Source organism: Apus apus, chromosome 5 (genome assembly GCF_020740795.1).
Source record: "Apus apus isolate bApuApu2 chromosome 5, bApuApu2.pri.cur, whole genome shotgun sequence".
NCBI classification, from domain to species: Eukaryota; Metazoa; Chordata; class Aves; order Apodiformes; family Apodidae; genus Apus; species Apus apus.
This window is the reverse complement of record NC_067286.1, coordinates 43606892-43629197: the sequence shown is the minus strand read 5'-3', so window position 1 is coordinate 43629197 and position 22306 is coordinate 43606892. Positions and strand designations below refer to the sequence as shown.

The window sequence follows — 22306 nt, the reverse complement described above, 5'->3', positions numbered from 1 at the left end:
TGAAACCTGAGCCTCGCTGAAAACAGAAGACTACAATACAGCATAAAAATCCAATATTTTAGCTCCTGTTTACACACAACATGACCACAATACCTTTAATTCTCACTGGAATTATTCTTTTTAATAGAAATTAAAACCAATGAAGAATAAGCTGTTTATTCACACATTAGAACGACAGAGTTTTAAAATAAGGCAGAAAGAAAGCATGTAAGAAAAAATAAATTACCTAAAATCTACAAAATAGTTAACACATTATTAAATATTTTATGCATACACATTTTTTAGAAACACATGCTTATATGCACAAACAGAAAATAATTTAAAAGAAACATCCTATTTAATGTCTTCTTTGTCTGCTTTCATAAATATAGTGCAAAGAGGTGTAAAAAGAATGTTTATAAGACATCTATTCCTTTGTGTGAGCTGCTACTCAACATCTCAGTGACTTCATTCACTAAAGTTTGGCAAATATCATCACCTCTGAAATACAAAGAAACAGGATCAATGCTTTGCAGAAATGTCCCTCAATGTCTTACATTTGAAATTGATCAACTGTCAAGCATTTCTCATTAGACTTATAAGAATTACCATAAATTAAGTGTTTCTTCCCTAAATAAAATATTAAACCAGCAGCAAAAATTCCCTTACTAAAAATATTCCAGAATAACCACCTCTGCATTCAAGGGAACTTGAATATATCAAAGAAGTTTTACAGATTAGGTATTTGAGAAACATAAAATAAAATTCTTTCTTTTTTAAACAGTCATTATGAGGAAAATTAAAACTGAAATTTGCCATCTTTATAATAACACAGGAATTTTTTTCCCATCAAAAGCAAAACAAATCAAATACCACACATATTTTTGAAGTATCAAGGCATGGACTGTGAGTGCAGAAACCAAAACCATACAATATTCACATTTTAAACCTAAATATTACGATAAGTTAAAGGGTAAACCAGAGCTTACAAGCCACTGCTAAAGCTGAAAAGATGAATGTAGTGTTGTTTTTCACCTTGTATAATTAGATATTTATAGCGCACAAATTATTTAATATGTTTCTGATGTTTCACTCCAACATTTGCATAAACTGTTGGCCACTCAGACAGACTTACTCACATTGCTCTGAAATCCTAATGGTATTACTGGTGAAGAAGAACTCAAAATCATTTTCCAGATCAGTAAGGTCCAGTCATTTCCTTCTATCCGAGTCCACAAATGCTATCTCGATTTTTCTGTGCCATTAACTCTTGGTCAATACTATTGAACAATTCAAAGAAATAACAGCCTCACACTGCTCACTGAGAGCAATGCTGAACATTACCAGATTTAAAAGACCTACTTGGGTTAAGGGCAGTTAGGACCAAGGGAGATAATCTGATCTTCCAATGCTGAGAACTACACAGGGAATTTGCCTGTGTAGGCAAAGGTTACACACTAACCTTTGGTCTTCACAATATGCATTTAAAAAAGTTCCACCCATAGAATATGTGAGTACTCTTTCATTTCTCTCTGAGAATGGAGAAGAAACTTGCTTTGTGTTGAAAATGAGTGTGCAGCTGTACAGCTAGTTTTTCATCCTTAGCACAGATGCTGATGGAGGGAAGAAGCCCAGTGCTTTAGAGAAGAAGCAGCAGTCTGCAGACTGCACGGGCACTACGGAGATGTCCTGTGCACACCAAGTAACCAGCCACACCCCACTGTCATTTTTGGGTCAAAAGGACGTTTGGGACTATTCATTGTTTGGGTGAACCTTGGCCCATTGAATTCAATGTGTTGTTACTGCCTTCAAGAAGACACAGGACTTCATTCCCCAAAAACAGCAGAGTCCTACCAAGAATACAGTCAATTTCCTCTGGAGGCACAAACCTCAACAGAAGCCAGATCCAAACCAAGAGTGACAATAAAACAAAACCCACTATAGATATTAAAAAATGGTGAACAGTAGCAAATTACCATTTTCTTACCAAAGGATGTCAGAAAAACAAATTCTATGGAAAAACATGACTACACATTAACTCCAGTTCAATAGCAAATTAGAGTAGGATACCCTTTTTGGTATCATTTACTTGTGGGGGAGTGTTAGGGAAATAGACTCAATATAATTGTCTGTTAATTGTCTTCTTCTCCAGATGAGTCATATTCAGCAATCCATGCCAAACTAAGTAAAAGTCCTCCCTACATCATACATTTACCTCATCTCCTTAACCAGTTCCATACGCTGAATAAAAACACAAACAATGCATATATACTCAGTTCAGTTTAAAATTTGTATCTCAACTACTCCAGCCATTACCCTAGGACACCTACACATCATCTTCTTCAGCCTTCCAGGAAATTATTAAAAAAAAAAAAAAAAAAAAGTCTCCTTAACTTTTTAAAAAGGACAGATGCAGAAGAAGCCTATTTACTACAGTAGCAGCAACTAATGAAAGCCTTGTTTGCAATTATGAATGCAAGATCACAGACTGCTACACATTGTGAAGATATTTTATGAAATCAAATACATCCTACCCTTTGGCTATTTATGTGGCATAAGACAGAGTGGCTGCAAGTTTTTATTGAAAACTATAAGAATGCCAAAAAATAAGAACCATCCAGGCACCTGTTACCTCCTCCTCTGTGAGCTAAAGGCCACGTGCGGGTTCAAATTTACACTACTGGAGCCCACTGAAGGTAATACCATTTTTCATGCAGAGTTATGGTTCTCTGATGAAGTCACTTGCTATAACTAGAGCTAAAAACTACACACAGCTGGGAAGTGAAACAACATTTTCACCCAATGACACAAATTAAATATTAATTAATTGTGGACTATATATTATAATCCTCATTCCTACAGGCTTAACTGGGAGTTTTGCTTCAGAAAACACTTTCAGTTTAGTCCTGCACAGACTGATCTGCAGCACAAATGCCATCCAAGAAAAGAAGGGAGCACCATGAGCTAACATCAAGCCATGCAAGACTCACCCTGATCTACACTGACCCTTAAATCATACTGAGCCATATATCAGCTAACTGAATTATTGGCAGCTGTGTTGAGGCACAGTAACATTTTGTATGGTGTGCTTAGAGCTTTAGGTTCTTACGTTTTTTACAGTGTATATATGCGAGTATTATATTCTGATGTTCACCTCTTGCTAAGATAGGTCAGAGTACAGCTTATGTGTTATCCTCCACTGCCCAACTTTGGATAGAATAGAAAAGCTATGTAATTATTATTGGAATATTTTTTCAACCTCAAAACAGAAAAAAATGATATGGATTATATGATGCACTGCATCACAGAGAATCCAACAATACAAACTTGATAGAAGAAGGCAGGCCATCAGAAAGAGGAATCCTAGAAAGAGAAGGTGTTTAAGATGCCATTGCACTCCCCAGAATTCAGGTATTGCAGGAGAGATTACTGGGCAGAGACTGCTTGTGCCTCAAAGGAAAGTTACTATGAATAAACCCTCTGAGCTCTCATATCCTCTCAGACTCATAGTAGCACAACTAGTCATTTCATCCCCCAATGTCTTATTGGCATGGACACACCCAGTATCCTTCAATGTGTTAAAAGTATGCTGATAAATACATTAGATCCTTCAGCAATGAATTTGTTGAAATGGAGTAAGCTTCAGCATAATAAAACCTTTTAATCTCTATTTCATTGGAAAATAGGACAAAGAAATGGATTTTCCTTAAGCAGTGCTTTTAATTTATCAATTCATCTTCACCCTTCGCTCCAGTCCAACTTCAGACCCACAACAGGTTTGCAGCATTTTGCCTTTTTCACAGTTTTCATTAGAGATGGATACTGTCCTCTGCATGCTAAAGATAGGTGTGAACTGCCGAAGAGCAAGCTGGAGCCCCAGAGCAGCCTTCCATGCCCTGTGGTGTACTGAGCTGCAAAGGGAACGGACCTGTCTTTTAGCAATGCTGATCATTTCTGTTTTCTCTGCAGCTTTTTGCAACTCAATTTCTCGTTGAAAATAACCTTTTCACTCACTAAGAGAATGGGAAGCAGAGCTTGGGGAAGAAATGAGAGCTCGAGAGACTTCCATCTTTGGAGGATACTGGAAAAGCCCAAGTCCTGCTTCCACCAAGTGCCAAAATTCCCAGCAGTGTCATTGCTCCAGTGCAAGAGAGTTGGCAACACGAGCTCACTGGCTTCTGGCTCTGTTTTCAACTGAGCTGGTGGTCACTTTGCACCCCAATGTCACAAGCTAGAGAGAGCCTGACACCACACAGGCCATACTTACTGTGAACAGGAGAAAATAACACCTGTTAAGAAGGTCTCAAAGCATTAATCTTAATAAATCTTTCTTCCATAATTCAACACAAGAGAATTTTTAAAGTAAAGGCAGTAAGTTTCAATATGAAGCACATTTACAAAAATAGAAATTGTCCATTGACAAACAAACATTTTACAAGCAATGAAGTCTTAGAAAGAATGCAGTCTCTACCTTTACTTCTACCTACAGACAGGAAGGTGTGAGTCCAATTAAGAGGAGGAACAAGATGGGTGTCCATCATGGAGTAGGCAAAAGAGAAGAGAAGGAGGCATAAAAAAAAAAAGTAAATCATGTCACTGGCCATACTTATAAAAACAAGAAAAAGACCACATTTTTGTAGAAGCCAAACCCAACAAAATACAATGTCAAAGGAAAAATAAAAGACACACCACAATTAAAGTACAAAGCAAGGCTTAAACAACTGACAATACACTCAGCAACTGCCTGGTTAAGCCTTTTGGCATTAATTTGATTTTTTACTGAGAAATGCAAACCCTTCATGCAATAGCATGCCAGAGATATGCCTCATTCCACATCAAATTCAGAACAGCAAGGGAAACAACAGAGTAGGACAGAAAAAAAATAAATCTCATGATAATATATTTGCTAAACGTATTTCACCCACCAGAGCTAATGCATTTGTATAGAATGTTGACATTGCATATTTGCTCACACATATACATTTACATATTTTATATCCATCATATTTTTATAGAGAGTAAATATTTATCAAAAGGGAATATCTGTGAGTTCGTTGGCAAGAAAAGAGAAGCCACTGCTCCCTGATGTGTCACAGATAAATAAGGGTTGTTAAAGTTGCCAGAAGCCAAGAGTTTTCACATTTTTTTTGCCAGGCAAGGGAGTATAGAAAGGGCTGATGACAATCATATAAACCTGAATTGGCCACGAAACTCTTCATGAGTCAGCTGGGTTACAACTTGTAATTTAAATGACCAACTACCTCTGTTTATATAATCCAGTGCTAAACCACAGACTGCTACAAAGACACGTTCAACGTTATTGAGACTGAAAGTGGCCATGAAAGTTCACTGTCCTGGTTGCTCCCAACACAACATAATCCTTCCTCTGCCAATGGCTTGCTGTACTCAGCTGCATCCTGAGCAACTAGGACACGCTGAAGGGACCTGTCTGCTGGATGCTCAACCTCAAAGCCATGAGTCCAGCTGAACAGTAAGGGGGGATAGGGAAAGAGCTCAGAGCTCAATGCTTCCCAGAGCTTAGCCAGATGCTCCACATGTCAGATAATATGGTCTTCACATGCACTCATACAGAGCTCTGTTTTTCTACCCTTCCCACCACACAGGGATGCTAAGCAGTACAGAAACTGAAGAGTGAGCCCCAACTTCACTTCTGATTGTTTCCTAAGCTTTCATGACCTCAGAGCAGACATCTGCCTTGAGCTACAGAATAAAAACTGATTATGTCCTATTCCTCTCTACAATTCACTAAGATACATAGAAACTATGTCTCTTTTATTCAAGTACCTAATTACTCTTGAGCCTTCATAGACTACATTCTATCTTATTAACTCTTTGGAATGTCTAACCTCAGACACATGTTCACTTAATGGCAAAAACACTACCATATATATCTAGTGTAGAAAAACCTCAGCAGGCTTCAGAGACAAAACTCAGATTTTCTCCCCATAGACAAGCAGTCGGTCTGGTCTTTCTAGTGTATCACGTGCACACACCTCACATTAACTCTTTAACCATTTCTTTTCTGCTTTCACAAGACTGGAATGCATCACCAGCACTGCTAACTCCTCCCTATGTCAGCAAGACACTGACACTGTCCAAGGAAAACAATCATCCTTCCCCTCACCTTGCCTCTCCTCATCAGCTTCTTCCTCCACACCCCCATAGTGCAAAATGGGACTAATGATCTCATCCTGTCACAGGCATTAGATCTGGAACACAATCCAGGCTGAGATATTCAAACTTGAACTCTGATACAGGCCTAGATCCCATTTGTAGCCCAAACTGGGGTTAGCCTTGTACTTTTTCTAAATCATTTTGCTCCGTGCATATTTGAATATTTTAAATTGCAGACACTGGACTTACAGGCCACTATATGCAATTATGTTCAGGATTCATAATGAGTTAGGATCATGCCATTAGGGCTATTAACATATTTTTTGTAATAATTGCACCCTTAAAAATACAGACCAACACTGCGGTCTACATTTATCAGGCAGAAGTGGGAATCATTACAGCTGGCACAACAGGAAAAAAACTGTAATATAAAATAGTTGGTGGGCTGCATGGAAGGAGAAAGCATATGTCTTTACTGTCCATGGAATAATTTCATACTCCCTACTGAGCAACTAAGTCCCAGGCTGACAAGTAGCCATGGCTCACAGGACACAGGCAAAAATGTAAATGGCTTCACTGGCACCCAAGTAGCCTAGTTGCTTTTCTCATGCAAAGCATAGCTCAGAAAAGCAGCAGGGTCAAAGCTCTTTCATGATCAGTCACTGAAAAAAAGAGAAAGTCAAGGACTTACCTTGTTCAGCCATCATCAGGTGTGAGAGTCCTTTGAAAGAGAGAGAGAGGGAGAGAGAAAGTGAGGAAGTAAGAAAAAAAAGAACAAAACAGAAAAAGAAGGAGCAATATCCATGCACACTGGTTGCAGTCCAATACCTCTCAGGACTGAAGCCTGCATACTTGAACTAGACCAAGCATGGGTGTAGCACACAGGGCACACACAAATGCAGATACTGCTTTCCACGCTGAGCAGAAAGCATCTGTGACAGACAGAAAAAACCTGGTGGTACTTGCAGAACTGTATTTGAGGTTCAGCATACAGCCTGGGGAGTGACTTCAGAGGCACAACACACCAGTACGGCTAAAAGGGCTAGGAAAGCCAAGGTCTGCAATGGGGCTCCATGGGGAGCCCTTGCTGCTCTGGACAGCTACAGACATGACTTCTCCTCAGCTCAAGATTTAAAATGCAAGGCTGTAGTGGTCAGTGAAAGGGAGGTCATGAGCCCACCACATCTACTTCAGATGGAACATCTGGGCTAAATGCATACTTACACACACAAAACTATCCTAATTCTTTAACATGGTGGCTTCAGCATGTATTTTTACGAGTCAGTCAACACTGTTCACACTTACTAATCAGACACCAGTACACCGGACCTCGAAAGGACTAAAAAATTTACCTGTAACCTATTTTGATACTAGCTCCTTTTCCTTTCTGGGAAGAACTGAAGATGAGACTACCAAGGGCAGTGTGTTACATTATGGCTCTACAGCTAATGCTACTCTGTTTTCATAATTCAATGTAAAGCCAGGAAGCAGCACAGCTACCCTCAACAGTGACAATCACTGTCAGCTCTGTAGACAGGGCTGTGGTGGTCACTTGGGCTGCTCCAGCCTCTGTCCAGCAACTCTTTCTGGCATAAACCTTGTTTATTTCAATTAAAATCCATTTGTAGCCACAACTGTCAAATACATTTACTGCACAATAGTATTCATACAAATATCTTTTAGATATATACTATATTGCCCAATCCATCAGGCACCAATTGACCCACTAGTTAATATTGTGACACATGATAACTCAGAACTAACATAAGCTAAAATCGAGTCCTACCCAATCAAGCAATGAGTGACCCCTTTTCTACTTGGTTCCCTGACCTTCTTCCCTTAGCTTGAATCCTTCTCGCCTGCCTCTCATAGCACTTAGTACAGTAGGGACTTTGATGTACACATACACACACACCCCTCCCCCCAAGTGTGTGTTGGCTTATTACTCAAACAGGGCTGTGGCTTTTTTAATTTCACGGAGACTGAAAGGTCAAATTAATTTATTAGAATGATGATTTTCAACAAGAAGCATGCTGAGTTTGAATCTGTTTATTTCTCTCTCTTTTGTATTTCTCCTTTGTGTCTGCTGGAGAAATCTAAAATCCAGATCATCCCAAGAATATGTTCATCCACAGAGAACTCCAAGCCAGATAAGGAGATTAATAATTGTACAGTCTGAGGAATGCAAATATCTTAATGTTCTTGAAGATTATTGTGGATTTAGAAAAATAATCAGAAACACGACAGAGGTTTAGACTTTTTTAGGCTTTTTAGCTATAAATAAACATAACAGACTTGATAGTGTAGGACATATTTCTGGTCTAAATTATAAGATATAATTTCACTGAATCGTTTCGCTCTGCTAGCAGTGTGTGTTGAACTTGTGTCTCTCTTTATGGCCACTGACCCTATCATTCTTGATAAGCAAATTTCAGGTCTGTCCAAATGGGCACTTGAAAGTCATTCTAAAAGGCACTGTAAAAGACGAGGAGACAAAAGTATAATTGTTGGGACCTACAAAGCAGTGATCTGGTAGCAATGGTGAAAAAGGAGAAAGGACAAGAAGGTGGAACTATGACATGCAGCTGAAGCTGGCCAAACAGAGAGGGGACATCAGACCCAGAGCAGAGATAAGGATCTCAAGCCCTCAGCCCTTGCACAATGCGGGAAAGGAACAAGGCACAGCACCAACAGATGCAGCTGCCGGGGATGGAACGGGCCTTGTCCACTTGGGCAGAGGGATACTGACAACGTGAAACCTCCAGAGAGCATTCAAAGCACAAGGCTGCACTAAACACTCTGAATCATACCACTAGAAGACCCCTTCTCTCTTCACCAGTCACAAAAGAGCTATAAAAATCTCAAAATGTCAGGAATGTCAACACCCCTTTTATCCTCATCCCCAGAGGGCCAATGTTGTGTGCCCTATCTGTCAGGTGCAGCCCAGAAAGCTCTTCTCCTGCAGTGCAGGAGTGAGCACACCTCTGAAGTGTACCCACCATCTGGCCCCTGGTTTGGCCTTGGTTCAAACGCCTGAAAAAGAAAGTCTCCCTAAGAAATATTCTGACTCTTTCCACTCTTTGACAAATTTGAAAAACAACAGCAGCTGTAAGTACTGAATGTAACTCTTGATCTTCTAGTCCCACCTGAACAATGGAAGTAGGGAGATTAATGAAAAATAACGCCTCCACAACAAATGCTACTTTTTCCTTTTTATAACAGGAAGAGAAAGGATTGTGGACTTGGAGATATAGCAGAAAAAACAATATTCTCTCTTAAGTTGTCCATTGACACAGATCCTTAGCTTAATAAAGATAACACCAAAAGAATTCTAGACTCAGTTTTAGATATTTAATGAAATAACATATCAGCTTTTCTCATCTGAAAATTTTCCTCCCTTAAAATTTAAATTAGAAGTGAAATGAGTGTATTTATCTCCAACAAAATGTCATTAACAACCAAAACCTTAAACCACTGAGATCTAAAATCTGTGACATTTGCAGCATGTATAACAAAGGCCCCAAATTAGTCACAGTAAAATCAACATGAAAAACACGAATTGACATCATTGTCTCACCTTTACATCTGTTTTAAGATATAACAAGACATTAAAGCAATTTTCAAACCATAAAAGTCAATGTAATCTCAAAGTGGCATGGGATAGCACTTGCTTATGGAGACAAACTAACAGAGCATCCAACAAACCAGTGCCAGAGGCATGAGAATTGTTCAGACCTGCAAATTAGACCCAATTTTGCTAGAACAGGGGAGACAACCATAACCATGCTATTTGGGCATCAAGGCCAGCCCATAAAGGGCAGCACAACTTTCACCAAGCTCAGGATGCTAAATGAACTCATCAGGCTCCAAAGCACATTATTCACATAAGCAACTATCGTTTGTGCCAACAGCCACCCAATTCCAGAAGAATCCTATAAGAAAATCTGGATTTCCACCTAAATGTTTTCCTTTTAATCTTAGTTTTGTTCAACATGAAACCCTGCTAAAAGCCTCAGGGCTGCAAACTCAGCCAGGGTAAAAATAGTAAAAGGTTGACACAAACCTGCACGAGCCACAGTGGTCCAGGGGTTGAGTGCTTTCTAGTCATTTTTATAATAATTTACCACCTGAGAACAACTGCTGCCCAACAAAAATGGTGGGTAGCAAGTGCTCTGGAAGTTTTAGGAAACCCTCCGAATAAATAGCTTATCTGCCTGCAATGAAATTTTATGTCAAAGTTGGGAATGTGATGACTTGCTATTCCTGAACTTCACATGTGACAGTAAGGGCAGGCACGTAGCTTTGGAAGAAGTCTCTCAACAGGTTTCTTAAATAATTATAAGCATCTGCTTGTGCTCAGTCTCTGGAGCCCCAGCTTCTTCAGACTTTAGCAGTAACGTGAAGAGAAAGTGCCCAACTTCTTCAGAACATTGACTTGTTATTAAAATAATATGTTCATTGCTTAGGGCAGACAAACAAATAAACTCTGCTCCCTGGCTATGATTTATGCCTGCCACAACTGACTGTTCCTATTTAGATCTGGAAAGTTTCTTAATATTTCTTTCAACTACTACCAAATCAGTATTATTTTCTTAAAGTTTAATAGTAATCTCCTTTTACTTCAAAATATAATTTCAAATAATTACTTTTATTTAAAAAGTTAACCATCTGCTTTCTAAATCAAAATAGTAAAAATAAGTGGCTCTAATTGCACAAAGTCTCAAGGGCCAACATTGGATTCTTAAGAAGCCAGAAGGACATTCTTTAAAGTAGCTTCAGAGTACAATGATACAAAAGAGCAATGTAGTTTAACAGCAGTTCTCTTTAAGGATTAACTAGGACAGTTTTCAGGGTAGAGGAGAAAATGAAGGAAACCTTGGAGGCAGTTTGAACCTCATCTCCACTACTCCTCCACTCCCCAGCATCACATTTGTGTTCTTAGCACTTAAAATGAGAAAGCTACAAAACCTAAGAAGATGGGGAGAGCACAAAACACAGCTGAGAGTGACAACTGATTGCAGCAACAAAGGAAGATGGACTCCTTCATCTAGTTAATTATAGCTTGTCCCATGTTATTAGGCTCATGCTCTGGGGGTGTGCACGTGTGCGTGGGTTTTGTGGGCACCACTGAATTGCTCTGTTAAGGCAGGTAGTCTCAGTATTTCTGTTTTAATGATGCTGCCAGATAATTAGCCCAAAAGCTTTTAATGAATAGGAAGAGAGATTGCCAGGCAGCAGCCCAGGTCTCCCCGGGGGCAGGACTACCCACAGAGGATCCTTCCCTGGGCATCAGGCTCCATGACCTATGGAAACAATCACAGGGACATCTGCAATATATGTCTGAGGCAGGGCATCATGGCCTCTGGTCCAGGGTATACATGCAAATCCTTTACAGCACAGCTAAAAAAAAGAAATCATGCAAAGCAGGGATTCTTCCAAAAATAAAATTATGTCTGCTATAGAAAATAGTACTCTGATGAGTAATGGAGTCTGTTGTTTACACTTCCTTATTTCCTAAAGCCAGTAATCCCTTAAGAAATAGCTTATTTTTTTTCTCCTCTGAGCATCCTACCTGAATTCCATGAGCTGTTCCCTTTTCTAGATAGGGAGGAGAGCTGACAAGTCCCTTGTCTCCCACATGGTCCACTTAAAATAGGCTTCTTGATGTTTTCTAAAATCCAAAGACCAAAGAAGACTTCCTAAGAAACCCAGTGTACCAAAGAGAAGGCGTTCCAGCAGAGCCAAAGGATAGGACTCAGAGGTCCTGAGAGATGTGAAGAATGGATGAAGAGGAAAAATCATTCTGAAACGTAATTCAGACCTTTTACTTACTAGATAGGTCAGCTTTGCCAAGAGTATGACCTGATTCCTTGGCTGCTGGCATACATGGTGCCTGTTTTTTCTAACTGGGCAAAGCCGTAGCACATGCTGGGGAGCAGTCATTTTTGTTTGATTCAACCATGATATGCACAACAGCCAAGGGCTCCACACAGGCCTCAGCAGTGAGGCCAGCCGGGAGTGCAGTTTTGCTATTGTAGCCTGAGGCCTACTTCCAATCCAATTACACACAACAGCTGTGCTAGCTCCTCTTTTCCATCCCTTTTGCTTCCTCTGCTATGTAATTCCAGGATACGTTTTGTCGTTATCAGGGGCAGTGAGTCAGGGTGAGTGGCACTTACTCTGAGGGATAAAAGAATAAGAGCATGAGGTAGAAGCCAAAGAGAAAGTAGTTTACCCCAACATCTGTGGGCAGAAATAGTGACCAAATCACACCACCTGCTTTCCCCTACAGTAGAAACAGCATTCTGACACTGCACATGGCATATTCCTAGAAGTATTCACACAGGGATGGCTACAAACATGATGGTGTTTGAAAGCATGAAAATTAACATTTTGCAAGTATTTGCAAAGATGGCTTAATGCACAAGAGAATATGTGCAAGGAGCAATATCTGAGGGCCAATACATTTTATGGCTTACCCATAAGATGATGTGTATCACAGCAAATCAGAGCACTTGACCAAGTATGTACACAAGTTGGGAAAAGAAGAACTATTAGGCATGGAATAGAATCCTTCAGCTTGGAAAATACATTTCCAACAATACATATGATAAGAGGTAAAATTCCAAATACAGAACACATGAACATGGGAAATATTTTTTCCTCCATCAGAAAAAAAAGAAATAGGAGTCCCTGAATGAAATTCTTAAGTAAGAGGTGTAAAAACAAGTGTAAGAAAGTGCTTTCCACATTTGAATGATTAAACAATGGGATTTGTTATCACAGGATACAATGGAGTTAAAAAAATATAAGTGGATTAATAACACAAGGAAGGGACACATCCAGAGAAAATATGCCAATCAATGACTGCACAAGTTCATTATCTGGATGAAGTATCAAGTCAGAAAGTCCTTAAACCCTGACCACCAGAAACCACAAATATATATAAGGACAAGATCAATACTAGTGTAGTTTCTCACACTTCTTTCAAAGAATTTACGTTCATACAAAGACACTTCTGGGCTAGATGAATTCTGGCTCTGACCCCAATCATCACTACTGCCATATTTTTGCAAATTGAGTACATAGAGATGAAAAGAATTCACATTTCAGAGAGTCCGATTTGGGGACTGTGCAAAGGGCATTCAACAATTAAAACAATGGTGGCACCTGTGAAGAAGAACATAAATCTCTACAAACGGGTTTCAAACACCTGTGTGAGTAGCATGGGTGGATTCTTACTCTGACCTACTACCTTCTGCAAATAGGAAACTTAAGATGAGCTAAAACACAATTCACACATTTTCATGCTGAAAAAGAAGAGTTCAGCTTCAAGGAAGCAGAAGCTAACGTCCAGGTGGTGCTTAAATGACCCTATGACACAGAGTTACAGAGACAGACCAAAACAACAGCCCTGAGATGAAGAAGGGAAAGAAGCATTAAAAGATGGAATTTTGAATATTAAAGACCTGGATTTAAGAAGTGCTAGTACATTTGTGCCTTCAAGGATCTCCGTACCCTTAGGAAGGAGTTGCTCAGGCAAACAAGGTCTAATTTTTCCTCAGGGTCCCAACTAACCAGGTCATTTCTGCTAGGTTGTGTCCATTCAGTTACATGCAAATTCTAGTCAGCAATAACAACATGACAGCAAAATGCCCAGAACTTCATCTCTTAACCTCTTCCCCATTAACATCTGAAGATCTCTCCCACAAAGGGCATGAATAGGCAAAGCACTATTTAAACTTTGACAACACCAGTTATCAGTACCAGTCACCATAATATCAAGGACCCATATTTAGTTCTTACTTCTGGATATATTCTTCCACTAAAAAAATAAAATAAAAATGAGGCCGGAGCAAATCACTTGCTCCTTGATCTACTGGTCTTTTCCCAACAAATTTTCTTTCAGAACCTAGACCACTGGCAAAGAGCAGAGGATTCAAAGAAAAGGTAAATACTGTGTAGAGTTGACAGAGCCATCCATTCTGGTGTGTGCTGCACATCGCTCCCCAGCCAATGCATTTAACCTCTGTAATAAGGCTCTTAACCTCTACAGTGTTCAGCCCAAAATCTCTAAGCATCTTGTGAAGGTGAGATGAAGCTGTAGCTATAACCCGAAAGGGAAAACTGAAGTACTGCAAAGAGAAGTTACATGACACAGTGAGTCAGTCACCCAGCTGAGAACAGATAGTAACAGTCCCAACTCCAGGGCCCTGCTCTAAATGCTTTACTTTGATGTTTACAATGTGGTGGTGTTGTTTTGTGACTACTCACATAACATTTGCAGGGCACCTGGGCTAACATTTGAAAAACTTTCATTTGTGAAATAAGCCAGATAAGAGCTTCAGTTGGCTCCTGAAAGGAGTGTAGCAGACCAGCCCCTGTAGCCAGAATACCCCTTCTTCATAATCAGACACCTCACAGCCAGGAAAGGCTCAAGCTACACGTTTTTGTTTACTATGAACAAGACCAACTTCTTTGGACTTCGCAGGAACTGTGCCCAGCAGAGGTCTGTGGTTCCCACTGCTGCCAGCCACAGCCTATTCACAGCTACCTTCTCTTGCTGGGTAATTAGTTCTAACCAGTCAATTCAATAATCAAAAATATTCAGTTAATCAACATGCTCTTTATAGCCCTTTTGCTGCCTGTGGGTATTTACCACTATCTCATGAAATTAATAATTTGTACTGCGAACAATGGACGGTTATAATAACCATTTTGACAGGGTCTCAGGGATCTGTCCTCATAATACAGTTACCTGGATGGCCGAGCAGGAACAAAGCCTCTGCACAGCCAGGCAGAGGGGAAATGCACACCCAGCCCCTCACAGTGGTCCACATCACTGCCCAGTCATGCAGCAATGCCAGCATCCTCCCCAAAGGAAGCTGAGCAGAGGGACCAGACTGCCTAGAAGTAAACAGTTACAGAGCCCAACAATGAGGTGTGGGTAATTGTCAGCCTGAAAATATACAGATGAGTGCAAGAGGACACAGAAAAAAGCATTTACATGTGACTAGAAATCCATGTGAGAAAGCTCAGAGCAGTCCTGAGAACAAGACCATATGTGTATAAGCAATGCAGAGGATAAAAATGAGCATCCAGGCATATAAATAATGAGAATGAAAGGGCAGTGGGGCAGAAGAGCCCATTCAGAGATAAGAAGGATGGACTCTTTCGGAGTACCCACAGGAAGAGCAGCATGGTCCTGTCCTGGTTGTGCCACCTCTGTTTGGGCCCCTACTTGTAACGCTGTCATGCCTTGCACACTGTGCAGGCCTTGGAGATGGCCCTGATGTTGACCATGGTAACACTCATTAATGGCATAATATCATGAGTCCTAGTGGTAGAGCATGGCAAGGCCATGCCTTCCCAATTCAATCATTCTCCTCTGCCACAGATACCAACAGCTTCATGATGTGGTGGAGATACCTGTGACCCCAAGTACCTGGTGTTTGTCCTGCCAGATCCTGACAAGATTAGAGGAGACAGGAGTTCCTGGACACTTCAGACTGAAGCAGGGAAGATACATGTTCAGCCCCATGGGTTACTTTAAAGATTCAATGTTACAGTTGACAGGGCCTTTTTTTTTTTTCAAGGCATGCCAAGCAACATTTGCCATTTGGCCACTTCCATACCTGTTATTGCCAGCTGAGGTGTAAACAGAATGCAAAGACCTCAGCAGAACAAAAAAGGGGCTGACAAGAGAAGCTAAAAGGCTAAACATGCAGAGAAATTACCCAAGCAGCTGGCCCTCATTGCATCTCTCTGAAGCATTTCACAAAATCTGATTATCCAAGTGCTGGAAAGAAGCAAACTGAACAGAAAACTCATTCCAGGTCAGGTTTAGCAAAGATATGGAGAAAACCGAGAAGGAAAAGAGCCTCGACTTGCCCATCATCTCACTCCAGCCAGGCCAATGCCAGCTGCTTCCCTGGGCTCATTTTCATTTCACATGATGATAAACCCGGAGGAGTTGCCTGAGCATGAGGTAAAAAATTAATTTCTTAAGTCTCAGTGGCAACAGGACATGGACTACAGCTTAAGGTTATCTAGTTCTATTAACCCCTGGAGCTGAAGTTGAGGAACTTAGATCCTTTCAGCAACAAGAAAGAAATATGAGGAGAGAGGTTTGGAGTTCTCTGTGGTAAAATACTTCCTTGTGGTAGAAATCCCCCAATAAACAAGCACATAAAATACACATTCTTTTTTCCTTTTAAATGAATCATTTATGCCCTGTCAGGAATTAACGTTTTGATACCTAAATAAGATCACACATTCATATTTGGCCAGAAAGATACTGTTTTTTAAACTCCAAAATAAAGCAACAACAACAAAAAAACCCTTTTTAGTGGAAATGAAACTCAATAGGTTATCAGTGGGACTAGCAAACAGAGTAGACTGCACTAGAAGAATGGAAGTGATTGAGCTAGATTTGTATGTTAGACTACACACAGAAATAAACTGTATATAATGCAAAGTTCAATGCCAGGTAATCAGCAATACAAGCAACCATTTTTAATGTAATTTTGATTCATAAAACATCCCTTTAACTGACCACCACAACATAATCTCTGAAGAGGGAAGTTTGTGATCTTTGCTACTATGAAGCCCTCCTTTTAGCAAAGACTTTGCAATCCAAACCCTGTGATGTGCAATATGAAGATTTGTTCTGTACGGTCTGAGAAGCAGGATGAGAATTCTGCCCCTGGTAACTGCCCACCACCACTCCTTAAAGAGCAGCCTTTCAGCTCAGCAAAAGCAGCACTTACCTGGAATATGACTGACATCTGTCGAGGTGTTTTCATGGCAAGCAGAAGGCAGAAAAGGGAAAAAGAGAGAGAGAAGAGAGAAAAGCCATTAGAGATGCACACAGCAACTCAGCATCTTTGCATGGAAATTGATTTCATGCAAAACCAGAAGTAATTAGGTTTGTTTGAAGGCCACCCATCTGCAGCCAAGCACCCAGCCATGCAAGGGAGGAGGCACTGGCTCCCTCTCCGCTGTGCATGTAAAGGGAATCCACCATCATATCTGTCCGGAGAGAGAGTTCCTGGAATCAGATAGAACCAAGCCACGTCAGTTCCTATAAGAGTAGTAGTTACAATATTCTACTGTTTTTCACACACAAATGCAAAAGAAAGAAACAAAATCTAACCTGCCTGCAGCAGGCTTCTTCTGTAGCACATAAATTCAAGCAAGTTTTCAGAAAAAATAAAAGAACCTGCTCCCCTTTTATGAGGGGCCGTGTGAATTTATGACGAGGTGCAAGACACTCAACATAGACCCAAAGACTAGAAGAGAGCCCATTCCTTTTCATTCCTCGTGCCCATCATTCCCAAAACAACATCCTTCATTGCAGACAGTAGCGGTGGGGAAGAAAGAGTGCCAGAGGCTTGCACAACCCACATGTCTTTTCAGAAGATGCTGAGTTCAGACCAAATGTCATTCAGTATTTTTTCTCTTTGTGACATAAGACCACTTTTCAGAATCAATCACATAAAACCCAGAATAAATTAGTCTGTTAAAAAAAAGAGGAGTAAGACCATGTAAGGTACAGTACTGATCACAGAAAAGGCATATCTTCAAATGCAGTGCCTGTTTTGGAAGAGTCCACTAATCCCAGAGAATGCACTTTTAAAAAATAATGTTTCTCATAACTTTTTTAGCATCCCAAATTTAGTCTTGCTCTGAATAGGTACACTTATCCTAATGCTATGAAGGAGGAACCCCATAAATCTTAAGGGATTAGACTAGATCAATATTTTCCTCCCAAGGCAGCCTCCAAAGTAAAAAATGAACTTGCTTAAGAAAACAGTGGGGCTAGGCCCATAAGTAGTGCTTCTGCCTGGAGGCTTGTACCTTGCCCAGGAGCTCTGTTGCTGCAGGTATCATCCTTGCAGTAAGACTTCAAAACAATACATTAATGCATTGGACTACTTCAGGTCCCATACCACTTTCTGTGACAAGTCTAGGAGCATGACATGCTGGGTGCTTTGACTACACACCAAGGTCTAAGAACACATTCACCTTCCCCAAATATCCCCTCCAATTTCCATCCATATTCCCCCTTCCTGTCCAAACTTGGCTGTGTTGGTGTGAAACCAGTGCCACTTGTCTTCCTGAGACATTTGGATTTCAGTGGTGAGCAAGTGATTCCTGTGCATGTTTATTGCTCATAACTTTCTGTTGCATTTTATCTGTCACTTTGTAATGACTCCAGAACCATTTGAGGAAAAGTCCCTATGGTACACCACACATATACCAAGCCATCCTTCCCCAAGGAGGTAACAACCCAAGTAAAACAATGCACAAAAAAGGAAGGGACTGCTGCATCAACTCATTTAATTTCCATAGCTTCTACAACACATACATGTCAGATCTAATAGGCGTTATTTGTTTCCTTTCCTCATTTAACACATAATTGTATCTAAGAACTGCTGTTTTGGCATGCAACTCTGAAAGTACTCAAAGTTTGCCTGAAACTGATTCTCTGTAGGTAGGAAAAGAAAACAAGCATCAGGTAGCAATGCACTGAAGATGGAATGGAAAAGGAAAACCAGGGGCAGAAGGAAGGAGCAGGCCCTTAAACACCACTGCAGAATGTGAGTATGATGCCAAAGAATTCTCAAGTCCACAGCTAGGACTTGAGATGTTGCTTCAGAAAATCAGTGGCAGTCAGAGGAGATGATCGCACATTTCAGAACAGGAAGAAGGGAGCACCATAAGGTACTACAAATGTCTCTGATAATCCAGCAGCTGCCCCAAGAACTAGTTTGAGCAGATACAAAGCTCTAGATCCATGTTGTCCTCTGAGGCTCCCTGCATGCCTGACAAAGGAGTTGGCACAGCTGCAGCCCAGACTACCTTGAGGGCCCAGGAACAGCAGGCAGCCTCACCAGGCTATCTGTGCTCCAGGAGGAAATTTGTGGGATGTTTAGGGAATAAAAAGGATCAGCAGAAAGAAAGGGCAAAGAAAAGAGCTAACCAAGGGTGAGCCAGGGATAAACACATTAAGCAAATAAGAGAGGAGGCAGTGGGCTGTAACTGATACACTGCTTGAAATAATACTTATTTAACTGTGAGTGAATTAAACAGGTCATGAAGCCGTTAAAAAGGGGAACAATGAAGTGTTAAGAGGTACACAAGCATCTCTAAAAGGTAGTTTCTCAATGGCAAGTAACAGGAGGCAGACAGCAAAGGGATTTCCTTTTACCCATATTTTTTGTTCTCACTTCCCTAAGAGCAGGCATCCCTGATCATGACTGGTTTCACACTTACAATTTTTTGTTCTGTCTTTCTTGGAAAGACTCCACCCAACACAATTTCTCTATACACTAGTTGCATCAGAAAAGTCACTATTTGCACCTCTGGGACACTTCTGCTGTACTTACCTATGTGGCAGCCCAGGTCCCATACTAAATCAAAAGGAGTTTCTTGTATTGCAGACACACCCCCATGTGGTATCTGCTGGCAAATGCTGATTTAAAAACGGTCAAAGTACCTATGTTTTTATTTTTAAATACTCGTGAGAAAGCACTGCTTTTTTTTGTGAAGACAAAACTGACATACAGCCAGTCGGTCCTCGCAGTAGACCCTACACTAAATTCCACTGTGTCATACCCATGAAATTGCCATGCAAGTCCTCGCAGGAAACCCCGTAACACTGCTGCAGTGTGGTGTGCCACTTGACTGTGGTGCACAGTTAAAACTGTGGTTGTGTATGTCAACAAAAGAGACCCTTAATAAGAAAGCTCTGATGCAGTACCAGTACCTCATGGCTGGTGGCTCCACAATTAGAAGAAATCTAATGCCTCAGGAAAGATAGGAGATAGAGATAGCAACTAGACAGACTGACCAGATTCGGGGACCCCAGTTGACTCTCCTTCATATCCTGTCACCTGAGATGTTCGGACAAATTCTTTAAATGTTTTTCTGGCTTGTTTTCAAAAGGACTGCTTAAAACATGTCTCTAATCTCTTCCTCTTCCATCAGCACTACCTTCCTCCCCCACAGGGAGCTCCTACCTGCCACAGGAACCGAGGAAGTACAGCGCTCCCTGACTGAACCAAGGAGTACACAGGACCCACGGCTAACAAAAAGCCCAGTTACCATGGGACCTATTGCCGTGCAGATGGAGGTTTCTCCACTTTCTCCAGCTCAGAGCACTTTCAAACACAGAAAGGTCTGCCTCTTAACGAAAGAAAAGGCAGAGTTTGCTTTATCCTGTACACAAGAGCCCATTTATTGCTCCTTTGTAAAGGGCTGAGCTGCAAACTGGTGTTGTTTGTTTTTGTTCTTTGATGCTAATAGCTGGGTTGAATGAGATATCAGCAGGGCTGCTGCTTTGTCTGGTGCCACCCCATCCATCTGGGTGAGGTGGAAGGGGAAGGAGGAGGATGAAGAGAAGCTGGAGGAACAAAGCAAACATTATTATAGTTCAGATCATTCCTGTGCCTGTAGAGGAAACATCTGAGGTATTTTTAATCTAACAGTTTTAACATGAAGTTTAGCAAAATGGGAAGGTGACACAAGAGTGCACTTCTCTCTCCAACTGGAAGTCAAAGCACAGACTTTCTATGCACACAAGTCCTACCGGTACACAACACCCTGACCTGAAGAGACCTACTTTGCTCCTATCTCCATGGTCCATTCAGTCTTGTTTCCCACTTCGATGGGCTGTGGACAGCTGTCTTCTGGCAGCTAAACTGAGAGCCACTGACTGAATTCACTTATCGTAAGCCAGCTGTCAGGCAGCAGCATCCTAGAATAAGTGGAAATAAGTACCTAGAAGTGAGCAGCACTGTCTTGTACTATGAGACCCTCAAGCCCTCCAACATCCCCCTGCAGGACCCTGTGGTTAGCCTCTCTATGAACACCAGTGTGTGGAGAGGACTGAGGAGCAGGCAGAAACTGGGGAAAAAATTATGGCAACAATTATAACACTTAGAGGCATCTTTTTGCCATAGGAGATCCAAGCCCAAATAAGGGCAGATCTTGCCCTTAGACAGGAAAATGACCTTGTTCTGAAACTTGTTCAGTTCTTGACAACTTAACAAGATTTTCTAAAGCAGATTTGGATCTCATCATGCTGCAAATACAGAAAATGGATGTTCCACTGGTAGAAGCATGACTGGTTGGGAACTCTCAGTCACATACTTTGACTTACTGATATATATGAGAACAGTTCTGAGACCAGAGACTAACGCTTTTTTGGCAGTCTGTGAAATTACTCAGAAGATGTGTGTTGAGCCAGCCTGGACTCCTGTGGTATAGTAGTAAGAGATGCTGGTGACTCAGAACAGGGTGATTTCCTCTTAACTGAGCTCTGATGCAACATTTTAACAATACAATGAAAAGATGCATTTTGGCACAGCTGGAAATCCCTCAAATTGCAATGAGCTAAGCCTTCATTAATTTGATACTGCATCAAAGTGTTAATTCCAGATGCTGATTTGGCAAGTGGTCTCATTCCATCCTAACACTTGGCCCTTTAAGGTAAAGGCAAACACATGGTCCTACATCATCTCCTACATCAAGCTGTTGGGGACCAGTGTTGTTGGTGTAAAGCTGTACAGATTCTCAGGAGGGTTACTGCAACCTAACAAGAAACAGCATTTACATTGCATAAGCAGCTTCTAACAACAATTTGCTTGGGTAAATATAGGCTCTATAATGAGATAAATTCCAAACATTAGCATAACACCCTTGTAGTACCCACACATACACAGAAGACAGGCACCTTAAAGACTGTTCTACCTATGGCCAACAAGGTTAAAATCTTGGCTCCGTTAAATTCATAAAAGACTTGACAGTTACTTTGATAATGTCATTATTTCATCCCTCATGTTGACTTAACACTTTTGTCTTACTCTGGTAGTTGGCTCCATGCCTGGTATCCTTCCACAGATTCCAATGGAATTGCCACAAAAGTAAATTTGACCAATTCTATTTAATTTGCTAAATGTTTAGGATACTGAACCAAATCCAAGACCACTCAAGCCCATGTCCATCACTGAGCTGCACACTGGGATCACGAAAAACTTCACAGTACTAGCAGGTGCAGGCCTTATTGTCTCACTCCAAAAGAATAGGACCCTGTAATTTGTGTTAATGGAGTGTTGAACAATTCTGATTTTATTCAGTAGAGAAAAGTGGTGACACGTACACAAACAAGTTCACTACAATCAATTAC

General features: G+C 40.8%; 1 protein-coding gene across 18 annotated transcripts in view; it reads right to left on the bottom strand.

Moving 5' to 3' along the window:
* The window catches only part of NRXN3 (neurexin 3), a 1010752-nt gene that overhangs the window by 910850 nt on the left and 77596 nt on the right, over window positions 1-22306 (bottom strand). For 17 of the 18 annotated variants that reach the window (XR_007889631.1, XM_051620875.1, XM_051620874.1 and 14 more), the window contains 2 exons: window positions 16884-16901; window positions 6806-6835 (listed from right to left, as the gene is read on the bottom strand). Coding sequence is in view for 16 of the 18 variants with exons in the window: in XM_051620875.1 (XP_051476835.1) it covers window positions 6806-6835; window positions 16884-16901 (48 nt within the window). In the remaining 2 variants the exon portion in view is untranslated. Of the gene's footprint in view, window positions 1-4450; window positions 4459-6805; window positions 6836-16883; window positions 16902-22306 lie in introns of those variants that run through there. The other variant, XM_051620880.1, reaches the window with a different exon arrangement.